This window comes from Impatiens glandulifera, chromosome 7, assembly GCF_907164915.1.
Source record: "Impatiens glandulifera chromosome 7, dImpGla2.1, whole genome shotgun sequence".
Lineage (NCBI taxonomy): Eukaryota > Viridiplantae > Streptophyta > Magnoliopsida > Ericales > Balsaminaceae > Impatiens > Impatiens glandulifera.
The window spans coordinates 31,115,587-31,130,111 of record NC_061868.1 but is presented as its reverse complement, the minus strand read 5'-3'; the positions used below and the strand labels follow the sequence as shown (position 1 = coordinate 31,130,111).

At 29.9% G+C, this 14,525-nt stretch overlaps 1 protein-coding gene across 1 annotated transcript; it reads left to right on the top strand.

Annotated features, from left to right (window-relative positions):
- Positions 1-1,710: 1,710 nt before the first annotated feature.
- Positions 1,711-5,293, top strand: LOC124910275 (16 kDa phloem protein 1). Its single transcript, XM_047450901.1, has 5 exons — positions 1,711-1,866; positions 3,684-3,752; positions 4,455-4,593; positions 4,677-4,815; positions 5,006-5,293. Exons 1-5 carry the CDS (start codon positions 1,800-1,802, stop codon positions 5,060-5,062), a joined length of 471 nt encoding a protein of 156 aa, XP_047306857.1. The 5' UTR covers positions 1,711-1,799; the 3' UTR covers positions 5,063-5,293.
- The last annotated feature ends 9,232 nt before the right edge of the window (positions 5,294-14,525 follow it).

Below are 14,525 nucleotides of genomic sequence, written 5' to 3'. Positions count from 1 at the left end.
ATAAATCATAAAATATTACACAATAATTCATGAAATTCTATAATCAAAACTCATCCCATTAAATTGGAAATGAACATCTATTACATCTAAGTCATGAAATTAGGAATATAAGCAAACTATATATTGCATTGATCATGTAGCTCATCATAGTCTAGTTTAATTAAAGCTATTTCAGATCAAAAACCTAAAAGCATATCAAAATCTAATTAAACATAAACATAAACCTATATATATATATGTATATATCAATTTGCGGCAAAGAAGATTTTACTTTGAGACTTGAGGCAAAGATGTGCAGGAGATGGCGGAGGGCGACAATCTGTAGAAAAGACCTAAACGAAGATGTGCAGAAGATGAATCTTGGACGGATCTAAATGAAGAAGAAGGAAATGGATCTAGGGAAGGAGGAAGATCTTATTGATCAGAATCTTGGATGCTGGATCTTGAACGACGGAAACTCTCGGGACGTTAGTGCGCAGGCGGAATGAAGAGAGGAAAAGAAGAAATCGAATCTTGGGAGTAGGGAAAGCTCTAGTGTTGTTTTGTGTATTTTATAGGAAATACCGATTGATAGAAATACCAATCGGTACTATAGCTTAAGGTACCACCGATTGATAATGCAACCAATCGGTATTATAGCTTAATGTACCACTTATTAGAAATGCAACCAATCAGTATTATAACTTAAGGTACCACCGATTGAAAATACAACCAATCAGTATTAAAGGGGTTTCACCGATTGGTAAAGAAACCAATCGGTACCAATGCTTCATAAACGCGCCAGTTTTTCGCAGGGTTTTATTAGGAGTATATCGATTAGTTTTTAAACCAATCGGTGTTCTATATGGTCTTTCACCGGTTGGTTTAAACGTCATCAGTATTATGAAGGTAATAACGATTGGTTTTCAAATCAATCGTTATTATCTTCATAATATCGATTGGTGTTTAAACCAATGAGTGGAAATGGTCTCCATAGAATCCTTTTTCACTAGTGATATGATTTTAAAAAAATTATTATCTTATTATTTTATCGATTGAGATCCAATTTTGTACTGGTCCCAAGTTTGGGACTGAACAAATTATTAATTTTATCGAGATTATTAATTTATACAGGTTTTACTACCCTTTAAATTATCTTAATAAAATAAATCATCTTTCTTAAAATTACTTCTCAAACATTAAATAATTTATTTAAATAAATCTTTGATAAATAATCCCAAACTGTATTCACATACTTTTGGTTTGGTTTAAATTTATTTATTTTTAATTATAATCAAGTATTATTTTTACTCTTTTATTAATTATATTACTTAATTTATTAAACAAAATATTATTCTTTTATATATTTAAATCTTTTTATAAAAAAAACAAAAAATTAATAAAATCATTCAACATTTTAAAAATAAATGAATGTTTATTTAAATAACCAAAAACAGCTCAAAATGAGCAAGATCGTGATGGTATTCATTCCAATAAAAAAAGCCCAAACTCTTTGAACTTTTCAACTTACAATCTTTGTGCTTGTTTGATTCATTTATTTTCCAAGAATAAGTTGCTATTGTAAATGAGCCAATAAATCTTTGAAAAATATAGGTGAATCAAACAGGCCTCTAGTTGGTTGGGACTATTAGGTGTATATTTATGACCGTCTTTGTCTTAGTACAACACGTTTGCTTTAGTTTTAACAATAAAATGCCACTTGAGCTAGTTTAAATCTATCTATTGACAACTTCTTCTTCTCTCTCTATATCTCTCTCTCCATAGACCGCGATTTCAGAAGGCTGTCTGTGAAACGCGAGATGGCGATCGGCATAATGGAGGTGCTTCTGGTGAATGCAAAGGGTTTGAAGAACAATGAAATTTTTGGTATGAATCTCTCTCTTTCTCTCCTTGTTTTCTTCTTTGATTAGACCATTCATTATACATGTATCTATCTATCTATCTCTTTCACCATTAAAGAACCTTTAGATCCTTTACCTTAAATATGTTATTTTTATTCACCATTTGTTTGAAGAATTGAAACTCTCAAAAGATGATTGTCTATCTTTTGTTGAATCACATCAAGAAATAATTTCATCTGTGTTCAATTTGATGGATCTACCCAAAATTTATACAAATTAAGATCCACCCCTCATCATGATTCCAATGTTTAATTTGAGTTTTTATTATTTGGTACATATTTTATTTTTTCATTTGTTAATTATATTTTACAAACAAAATTGGACTTAGATCCCTTGTGAATGTGAATAAAAAAATAAATAAATCACATCTAGCTCTTTTGATAGGGCACATCACCTTTTGGGTTGCAGAGGATTCTATCCCAAAAAATTGATCAAAAATTTTAAAAAAATTATTAATTTTTTAAAATTAATTTATAACTTAAATTTTTTTATTTAATTCAATGTATCTTCCTTATTAAATAAAAGTAATAGCACTTTTACTTTTAAAATTTTGATATTTTTTAAAAATAAATTACTTTTGTTTTAATCCTATATAATATGTTTTAATCTTTATAAATTAACAAATAAAATATTAAAATAATTTTATATTATAATATTTTTTTTGAAATAAGTCAGTTAAAAATATTAAAATAAATTTATATTTTATAATATTTGTAAAATCCTTTAACCAGTGACATCCTGTAAATTTTGAAACATTTAAAAATTTTTTTAGTAATTATAAAAAACAAACTATTATTACTTTGACTTTTCTTATTAAATTATTTGAGAACTTTTAGTAGCGTGTTTGATATAGATTTTTTTATAACTAATTTATTTTTTAGAAAATTTTATTGATGAAAAGTATATGATTATTTGCCATTACTAGTTTAAATTACTAATGTATCTTTTTACATTTATATTTTAAAATATAAAGTAAGAATTATTTTAATGAATTGATTCTTATTTTGATAAATCAACCTAAGCATGTTTATATTAATTTAATAGGATTGAGAATCTTTAAATTATTTTTAAATGCTTTTTAGAAAAAGTATTATGAAACATACATATTTGCCCTGCCCTGCCCTGCCCTGCCCTGCCCTGATTCAAATAATAAGCAATGATAAAATGACAGTTTCAATTAAGAAATTTGAACTTATAATCCTAACACCAATTAAGAAATTTGGAGTTTAAAATGATAGAGAGGTAATTTCAGACAAACCCTTCCCATTCAATTTTCAGATACCGATGAACAGATTGAGACTTCTCAAAGGGTGAAAAATTGAGGATGAATCTGATAAAAGGGATTAAAAAATATTGGGATCATACCAACATAGTCCGAATTCTTACGAAATCAATGGACATTTAAATGGTTTTGGAGGCCTCAATCAAGCTCTTTAATCGAGTCTTGATATTTAAATGGTTTTGGAGGTTTAAGAATCATGTAGGGAGTTGGAAAAGAGTTATCAGCTTCAAATTCGGCAATTCTCATTTTGGTTGTTGGTCTTCTCTTGCATAATCGAGAGTCGAGGTCCATTGGTTTAAGTTGTTGGTGTTCCATTTGTAGATTTGGACAGAACCTTTCAGTTAAAATCGAACTTAAAAAACTGTATAAAGTTGTTTTCATTATTTGTAATGGAGAAACTCTACATTTTAAAGTAACGATATTAAAAGATATTTATTAGAAAAGAGTGACAATGATGAAATATTTATGCTTGAACTTGTTTGCTATTTTGGTGGAATTAGGTGGTGGAATAGATCCGTACGTGGTGATGAAATATAAGACTCAAGAACGCAACAGCAGTGTTGCACGAGGTTCGTGCACTTTTCTCCTTACTATCTCCACACTGTCGGTTTTTTAAATTTTGTATTTATTGAAGTTATAAAAGATTAAACATATACAATTTTAGTAGATAATATTTTTTTTTATTGGTTTAAGCGCAATACATCCTTTACATAAATCCGTTTTTAACCCAAAATAATTGTATAAAGTATTAAATGACAAGTATTTCAAAGAATACTTTATACAATTAGTGGTTGGACCGTCTCTATAGCTTCCGTCGTCATTTCTCCCGACACTTTATTATTAAAATTACATTTTATTTAGTCAATCGCAACGTAAAAGAAAAATCTTTGCTAATTTCTTTCGCTATTAGCTATTTTTACACTAGTATTTTCTATTTGTTTTCTTTTATGTCCAGGTTTAATGTGACTAAATAATGCAATGAGCTTACCATTTTGGTCTTTTGCTAGGGAAAAGAAAGTTTTAAAAAATTCAATGATTCTAACTTATACAAACTACACATCCATTCAAAATTGAATTATTTTGTGGTATTCTTATCTGCAAAAGAAAACAGTGACAGTTGCATGGTGCTGAAATCCTAGTTTTTATGGGTTCCAAAAGTATAAATGAATAGCAATCTCGATTAAAAAAGACTTCACATATTTAGGCCATTTCATTTATAAACTTCTTTTTTAAAGGATAAAATAGAACACCCTGCTAATATTATGATACAGGATCAGGTAGTAATCCAGAATGGAATGAAAAATTCAGTTTTAGGGTGGAGTACCCTGGTGGAGACAATAACTACAAGCTCATCCTGACGGTAATGGATAAAGACACATTCTCCGCGGATGACGCTCTTGGCCAAGCGACGTAAGGAACATACATATATGGTTTTCAATTAATATTTTTATTTATTTTCTTGATTTCATTGTTTCTTTATTTTCTACTGGCAGCGTATACTTGGAAGACCTTTTGGCGATGGGTGTGGAAAATAATGGTGTTGCGGAAATGCACCCGCGTAAGTATAGTGTGGTTTCGTGTGACCAAAGTTATTGTGGGGAAATTCAAGTTGGCATAAGATTTACCCCAAAGGTAACTTCTTTCTTCTCTTTAGCATTTGTGGATTTTCTATGATTTTGAAATCATTCAAATAAAGTCTTATAGCAATATTGGAATTGGAATTTGAACTTAAATTGGAATTCACTTTCAATTTCTCTAGTCTTTTTATCATTTGATAGATGATTTTTTGATTTGCTTTGTAATGTGTGTACTATTTTCTCAGATACAACACCAAACTGATGGTGAGGAATATGGTGGGTGGAAAGACAGTGAAAATTAAATATTTTATGGAACCATGTCACTCTCTATTTCTTCTTTGTTTTCTTTCCCCCTTCAACTCCACTAATTGGTTTAAATTGACTTTCTTAGTTTTGATAAATGTAAAATATTGTTTTGTATTTTCTTGGATATCCTCTTGCAACATGTTTAAAATTAATTTATTTTTCAATATGATGTAGAAAATAACATGTAAAATAGTCATCAGATCATGTAAAATTAATTGATTTATCTATTTTCATTTTCCTTTATTAAAAATGTATAATCAGTTGTAATAGTCAGATCATGATCATCCTCGGATGATCTTAATGCACCTTAAAATGGTCATTCCGGCACATTTATGGGTCGGTAATATTTACTGACGCTTATTCAAAGGTCGGCAAAATGGAGTTGGTAAAATATTTTGCGACGGTAATATTAAATTAAGCGTTGATAATTTTTTAATTTTTTATGTTTTTTTATGTTTTCTTATGTTATTATTATATACATTATTAGTTTATTTATTAAGAATGGAAGGGACTTATTCTTCTTGACGAATTTGGGCATTATGCATCCTAGCAACTTCCTTATTATCTATAATAGTTTGCATTACTAATATGCTTTTCATGTGATTGATTATAAGACCCAACAAATTAGGTTAAATTTTTTTATTTGCCTTATCCTATGTATTATAATATAGAAATTAAATATCTTAGGTATAAGCATAAAGTCATTTTACCCACAATTTAAATTTTAATATACTTTTGATCGAAATTATTTTCTGAAATTTCTATACGGAGTCATTCCACGAGATTAATAAATAATTAATTTAAAAACGACACTGGATCAACCGAATCCCAAATTAATTAAATTTCGGACCATTTAAAATAAAATCCAAAGATAAATAAACCAAATTAAATAAATTGATTAGATAAGAAATATATTTGGTATTAATGTTAGTTTATTTTTGTTTTTGCAAGAAATAATTTTTTTAACAAATTTAGGGTCTGAAGTCCGCCGTAAACAATATCTTGCCACTTTGGTAGTAGGCATGACTCAAACTCCTGACGGAATCAAAGTCAAATCGTTAAAAATCCAATTGAAACAACAACTTGTTTTTGAAACAGGAGTAGTCATTTCTTGTGAGAATATTGTTAAACCCTTGTACGATACTCTCTAAAAGTACATTGAATGTGGAGAATATTTTTCCCACTTCCGATCTAAGGAACTACATGTTTTGCGCCAGTATTCCACCAATTACGCTTGGATTGCCAATAGGCTTCATCGTCGATCTTTCGACGGTCAAAACATGATATGCATAAATAATCTTAAATCCAGGAGGACCATTGAAGAAGTACATGCAGAGACATGTGACCCACACATGAGTGAAATGACTTTATCCAAGAAAGTACTATGTTTAAGATATTATTGACAAAACCTCGAACAAGAATGTGAGTTATGTAAGGAGTTGTCATCAATGGCAAATATATGCTAACTTGAAGCATACACCGGTCTCGCTCCTTTACAACATGACATCCTCTTGACCCTTTTCTACATGGGGCATTGACGTTATTGGGAAAATCTATTCCCACGCGTCAAATGGACACGAGTTCATACTCGTCGCCATAGACTACTTCACCAAATGGGTTGAAATAGCTTCCTACAAAGTCTTAAAATCATCTCAAGTGGCAAAGTTCATCCGAACTAGCATCATCGCTAGTTATGGAGTTCATCACGCCCTGATTTTAAACAATGGTCGACACTTCCAAAGAAAAGTGATCGAGCATCACAAGTCATTGCCCTATAGTCCCCAAACTAAAGTAGTTCTTCTATCGAAAACCGTTGAATATGGTGCGGTTGAAACGACAAACAAAAACATGATTAGGATCATAAAGAAGATGACCAACACATATAAGGACTAACATGAGAAGATTTCATACGCCTTATCGGGATATCCTACAACTCCTTGAACTTTGACGGATGAAACTCCTTACTCTTTGGTTTACTCTAAGAATACTCTTAGCGCCATGTTATTGAAGAAGACTAACTCAAATCTCTATATGACTAACTAACGTTAATGGAGGACAGAAGGTTAAACACTTTGTGTAAAACCCAAGCCTACCAAAAATGCAGGTCAGACACTTTCAATAAGAAGGTAAAACCTAGAAACCTCAAAGAAGGTGATCTAGTTCTCAAAAAAACTCGGGAACTCCTAGACCCTAGGGGAAAGTTTTGACCCAAATGAGATGGACTCTTCCTACTTAAGAAAATCCTCTCTAGATGAACTGTCTGCCTATCTAACATAGATAGCTAATAGTTCATTGCGCCAAGTAATCTCAATGCGCTTAAAACATATTTTGTATAATATCAAGCATGCACATAACGGTTTAAAGCTCGACCTTGAAAAAAGTTTATTTCAATAGAATCCAATCCCAAGTTTTGTATAACTTGTAACATGAACAAATGATTCATGTCCGAACTACGAAGACCTGATTCTTCTCAATGCAGAAAAATCAAACCAAGAAGATACATAGACAACCTGCATGTTTGTGGGCCCGATCTCACATAAATGAAACTCTTTAGTCTCTTCCTCAAGAGAAAAATAAAATCTTTTGAGAAAAGAAGAAAACATTGATCTAATCCTAGAGCCGATGTGTCGGATTTTAGGAAATAAGTAGGGGCAAAGCTAAGAACATAACTTACATTCGAGTGATATTCTCATAAATAAAACAAGGATTTCACAATAACCCCGATTCAAGAAATATCGGTCATAAACTCTTTTTTGTTTGTAGATGATTATCCTAAGAGTAGGGCTGCAAATGAGCCGAGCCGAGCTCAAACTTACTGAAGCTCGAGCTCAACTCGATTAAGTATTTATTAGCTCAACTCGAACTCGAGCTCGAATGAGCTTATAAATTTGAGCTCGAGTTCGACTCGACTATATTACCTACAAGCTCGGCTTGACTCGAAAGCTTGAACAAAATTTTAATTTTCAAGCTCGAACTCCAACCAAATTTATTTATAAAATTAAAATATCAAACTTTCATACATATTAATAATTAAAACATGATATTTCAAAATTAAAATATGAAACAATCATAACTATTGAAAATTCTAAAATATAATAATCCAAAACATTAAATCACCATTACTAATCAAAATTCTAAAACATAAAATTCAAAAATTAAAGTACAAAACTATAAAAGTTGTTTGAACATTCAATATATTAATCTTTTTAATTCATGTTCTTCAATCATAGCACACGTACAACTACCTGCATTCAATAATATGAAATGTTTAATCTTAAAAATAATTAATATAAAAAATAATGTTAAAACAAATAATTAAAATTTAACTTACTTTAAGAGGTAGATACCAGCAACAAAATTTCTTGATATGTCTTCTCTTTCTAAAAAAGTGAAAAATTAATTAAATAAGTGATAAAATTCCGTGTGTAACATAAGAATTTAATAATGAAAACTTACTTTAATCTTCTTTTTCATTCCATTTATATGTCGAAGTCAATCACCCCCACAAAGTAGAGTTTGCACAGTATTCAGCTACGACACTATTTATGGTAAGTAAAAGAGACGACTCTTCCATAGACATACCTAATATTAATAAATATGTCAATTTTACTTATAGTATACTTAAAATAAAATTATCAAACATCTAATATAAAAAGAATTAATTGATTTAGATATAAGCTAATTAACAAATAATGTTCAATTTATTAACTCATAATGTTTAATTTATTAGATATTATTATATATATTTGAATTATTTGGGTGCAAGTATAATAAAAAGAAGAATCTAACTTATAACAACAATTTATTATTTTTTTTTATATATTATAATATATATTATTAATTTTATAAATTATTTTTTTTCTCTAAATATTATATATATATATATATATTCTCTCTCCATATATATATAATAAATATATTAACTTTTTTTTCTCTTTAAATATTATATATATTATACTTTTATTATATAAAATATATTAACATTTTTTTTATCTCTTTCAATATTATATATAATAAACATTTTTTTATATATAATATATTAACTATTTTTATCCATAAATAATTATATATTATAATATAATAATTATTATATCCATAATATTTATTTTTATTATATATAATATATTAACCCTTTCTTTTTATCTCTTTTCAATATAAAATATAAAGTATAATATACTTTTATTATAAATAAAATATTAACCATTTTTATTTCTTTTTATACTAAACTAATTATTATATCTTAATATTATTTTTATTATATATAATAAATTAACCATTTTTTTTATCTCTTTCAATATTATATATAATATACTTTTATTATATATAATTTATTATTTTTTTTATTTCGTCTTATTCTATATATTCTCACAAGTCTAAGTTTATCCTAATACATGAAAAAAAGATATATATATATATATATATATATATATATATATATATATATATATAAACATAAATTTCTTTTAATACATGAAAAAAAAAATGAACAAGATTTACCTTATCACTAAGTTGACCAATAAAATAGTTTGTTTTTTTCTTTTCTTTGTTGCCTCTTAAGACCAATAAAATAGTTTTTCTTTTCTTTGTTGCCTCTTAAGGTAAAAAAAAAAAATCAAAGTTAAATAAAAAAAAAACAATAGTTATGAAAAAATAAATTTAATTACCTTTAAGCCTCTTCTTAATGAAAAAATGAATAGATGAAGAGTGAAAAATATGTGAAGACTAAAGAATAAGAGATTAAGAGCTAAAGAAATGGTGAAGAATGGATGAAGAAAAGATTAAGAATGAAAGAAGAGGCGATTGATTAGATGAAAAAGATTAGGTTAGGTTGAAGGAAGAATGAAAGAAGCGATTACATGAAGATTAGGTTATGTTAAATGAAGAGTAGTAGATAATAGATATGTTAGACATTAGGGTTTTACTTATGGATTGTGGGCCTTCATATGGGCTTTGAAGAGAAAGAGATGGAAAACATATATTATTTGAGTTTTAATATTAAATAAAAAATTATATATTATATACTTAGGCTCGAAAAAGCTCGACAAGTCATCGAGCAAGCATTATATGGGCTCGAGCTCGATTCGAATTTTAAACGAGTCGGCTCGAGCTTAGCTCGAGCTCGGTTAAATTCAAGCTCAAGCCGAGCTTTGACCGAGCGGCTCTCGAGTGGCTCACGAGTAGCTTGACTCATTTGTAGCCCTACCTAAGAGTAGCCCCCCTCAAAGGTTTTTGAATGAAAAAAAAGAGCCTGAATAAACCCCATAAGCAAGGCCTAGATCCCCAAATTAAGAAAGGACACCTCATCATTACTTTTGTTAAAGAATGAGAGGTTTGAAACTCATTCTTTGGGAAGAAAAATAACCAAAAAAACAAAAATGACAAAAAGAGAACCGTAATAAACCCTGAAAATCTATAAAAAAAATTGAAAAAATATTCCTGTGTTGGTTGTGGTATTGAAATTACCGTTCGTTCTCACTTAGACTCTAGTCATGATTGCTACGGCAAGAGCATAATGTATCAATTCTACCAAATATACTCCGGAGAAAAAATAGAAAACGACTCAAAACAGAAAACGACTCAAGTGTTGAGGTACTGAAGTAACCATTCATTGCCTACTTAGACTCTAGTCTTGATTGCTACGGTAAGGGCAAGGATTTACCAATTCTACCAAATACATCCGCGAGCCAACAAAAGATAAAAGAGAGAGAAAAATGGCTAACAAAAACCCAAAGCATAAAATTGATAAAACCTCTTCCAAATGTTTTTGCGATGAGTTGAACTTTCGAGAAATGTAGTTTAAGGTCAATCAACCAATAATAAGTTGCACTCTTTTATCAAAAATGTCAACGTTTTGACTCTTCTTTTAGGGTTATGATTATGGATAATCGTTTGTACACGAGATCAAATTTATAGTTGATATCTCAAAAGTTGGGGAAAATAAATCTTATTCCTTGATGAAAATAAATCATCACAAATGACAGAAAAGATATTCAAAGCCTAGCCCTAAATACATTTTGAAATCGAAAACGTCATGATTCATTCCAAAGGAACAAGATTCATTTCAATCTCGAAAAAGAAAAGAGATAAACAAGGATAGAAACTAGGAGAAAAAAATGCCTATTAATCCAAAACATGAGTCATCTGTCCATAAATAAGACTTTAAAAACGCCGACTAATTTTAAAATTAGTTGCGAAGGACATTTTGGAAAAGAAAAGAGAAACAAAGATTTTTTGTTGAAATATCCCCTTAAAAGTATAGAGCAATGACTTATACTATAAAAGAAAAATAAGAAAAATCGAGTCTCCATAACCTTATATATTGATAGGTATGTGAGATCGTTCGTACACCATCCCGTTTTAAATCCTAATTTTAGTAAGGTACCCGAACACTATCTATTGGTAGTTACGTGAGATCGTTCGTACATAATCCCATTTTAAATCCTAATTGTAGTTATGTACCCAAACCCTATCTGTTGATAGGTATGCGAGATTTTTTGTACACGATCTCGTTTTAAATCCTAATTGTAGTTAGGTACCTAAGTTCTATCTATTGATAGGTGCGTGAGATCGTTTGTACACGATCATGTTTAAACCTTAATTGTAGTTAGGTATCTAAACCTTATTTGTTGATAGGTGCGATAGATTATTTGTATACAATTTCGCTAAAAACCCTAATTGTAGTTAGGTATCCAAAATCCTATTTGTAAATAGGTCGAGACGTCGTTCATACACGACTCCGTGACTAAATATTATTTGTAGATAGGTCGAGATGTTATTTGTCTACGACTATATGACTAAATCATATTTGTAGATAGGTCGAGACATTGTTCGTACACGACTCTGTGACTAAATCCTATTTTTAGATAGGTCAAGACGTCGTTTGTACACGACTCCATGACTAAATCTTATTTTTTAATAGGCCGAGACGTTGTTCATACACGACTCCGTGACTAAATCCTATTTGTAGATAGGTCGAGACGTCGTTTATACACGACTCTATGACTAAATCCTATTTCTTAATAGGTCGAGGCGTCATTGTACATGACTCTGTGACTAAATCTTATTTATTAATAGGTCGAGACGTCATTTGTACACAACAATGTGACTAAATCCTATTTGTAGATAGGTCAAGACGTCATTCGTACAAGACTCTGTGACTAAATCCTATTTGTTAATAGGTCGAGACATCGTTTGTACACGACTCCATGACTAAATCCTATTTGAATTCGAAAACGTCATGATTCATTCCAAAGGATCAAGATTCATTTCAATATCAAAAAAGAAAAGAGATAAATAAGGATAGGAACTATGGGAACAAAAAATGCCTCTTTATCCAAAAATATGAGTCATCTGTCATTTGGGAAAAGGAAAGAGAAACAAAGATTCTGTTGAAATATTCCCTTAAAAGACATAGAGCCATGACTGATACTGCAAAAGAAAAATAAGCAAAATTGAGTCTCCAAAACCTTATATATTGATAGGTACGTGAGATCGTTCGTACACGATCCCATTTTAAATCCTAATTGTAGTAAGGTACCCGAACACTATCTATTGGTAGGTACGTGAGATCGTTCGTACACAATCCTATTTTAAATCCTAATTATAGTCAGGTACCCAAACCCTATCTGTTGATAGGTATGTGAGATTGTTTGTACACGATCCCGTTTTAAATCCTAATTGTAGTTAGGTACCCAAATTCTATCTATTGATAGGTGCGTGAGATCGTTCGTACATGATCATGTTTAAACCCTAATTGTAGTTAGGTATCTAAACCCTTATCGATAGATGCGATAGATCATTTGTATACGATTCTGCTAAAAACCCTAATTGTAGTTAGGTATCCAAAATCCTATTTGTAAATAGGTCGAGACGTCGTTCGTACACGACTCTGTGACTAAATCTTATTTGTAGATAGGTAGAGATGTCATTCATATATGACTCTATGACTAAATCATATTAGTAGATAGGTCAAGACGTTGTTCGTACACGACTTCGTGACTAAATCCTATTTGTAGTAGGTCGAGACGTCGTTCGTACACGACTCCATGACTAAATCCTATTTGTTAATAGGTCGAGACGTTGTTCATACACGACTCCGTGAATAAATCTTATTTGTAGATAGGTCGAGACATTGTTCGTACACGACTCTATGAGTAAATCCTATTTTTTCAAAAGTCATTCGTATATGACTTTGTGACTAAATCTTATTTGTTAATAGGTTGAGACGTCATTTGTACACGACTCCATGACTAAATCATATTTGTAGATAGGTTGAGACGTTGTTCGTACACGACTCCGCGAGTAAATCCTATTTTTTCAAAAGTTGAGACATCGTTTTTACACGACTCCGTGACTAAATCCTATTTAAAGATGGTTCGAGATGTCATTTGTACACGACTCTGTGACTAAATCCTATTTGTAGATAGGTCGAGATGTCGTTCATATATGAATCCATGACTAAATCCTATTTGTAGATAGGTCGAGACGTTGTTCGTACACGACTCCGTGACGAAATCCTATTTGTAGATAGGTCGAGACGTCATTCGTACACAACTCTGTGACTAAATCATATTTGTTAATAGGTCGAGACGTCGTTTGTACACGACTCCGTGACAAAATCTTATTTTTAGATGGGTCGAGATATCATTTGTACACGACTCTATGACTAAATCATATTTGTAGATAGGTCGATTTGTCGATCGTATACGACTCCGTGACTAAATATTATTTGTAGATAGGTCGAGACGTTGTTCGTACACGAATCCGTGACTAAATCCTATTTATAGGTCAAGACGTCGTTCGTACATGACTCTATAACTAAATCAGAATTGTTAATCGAGACGTCATTCGTACACGACTCTGTGACTAAATCATATTTGTTAATAGGTCGAGACATCGTTCGTACAAGACTCTGTGACTAAATTCTATCTGTTAATAGATCGATACGTCGTTCGTACACGACTCCGTGACTAAATCTTATTTGTTAATAGGTTGATACGCCGTTCATACACGACTCTGTGACTAAATCTTATTTGTTAATAAGTTTGTAAACACTCATTTTTGTTCCCCAAATTTATATTTTTAAATAAATCTTGAGCCTACCAAAAGATTTTGTTTGAATATAAAATTAGTTTTTGGAGGAATAATATCATATCTTGCAAGTAAAATAAATAATATTTTTATTAATAGGTTGAATTTTAAATGATTTAATTTATTATTAAATATGTTATTTTATTTTATATGTTAAAATAAATAAGTAAATAAATTGGCTAATATATATATATATATATATATATATATATATATATATTAATATTAGTTTATTTTGGCAAATAAATAGGATAAATAAAATTAATAAATATTAATTTTGATTTTTTTCAGAGATTAAGGAAATTGTTTAAAGTCATAATAAATTTTAAATGACTGAGCATGTTGAATTTTTTTTTTTACAAATTACAT

Bases quoted from the DNA above. Each gene is read 5' to 3' on its own strand.
- LOC124910275 (XM_047450901.1), top strand. From the start codon at position 1,800: ATGGCGATCGGCATAATGGAGGTGCTTCTGGTGAATGCAAAGGGTTTG. The intron at 1,867-3,683 runs GTATGAATCTCT...TGGTGGAATTAG, and splicing joins GAAGAACAATGAAATTTTTG to GTGGTGGAATAGATCCGTAC. The intron at 4,594-4,676 runs GTAAGGAACATA...TTCTACTGGCAG, and splicing joins GACGCTCTTGGCCAAGCGAC to CGTATACTTGGAAGACCTTT.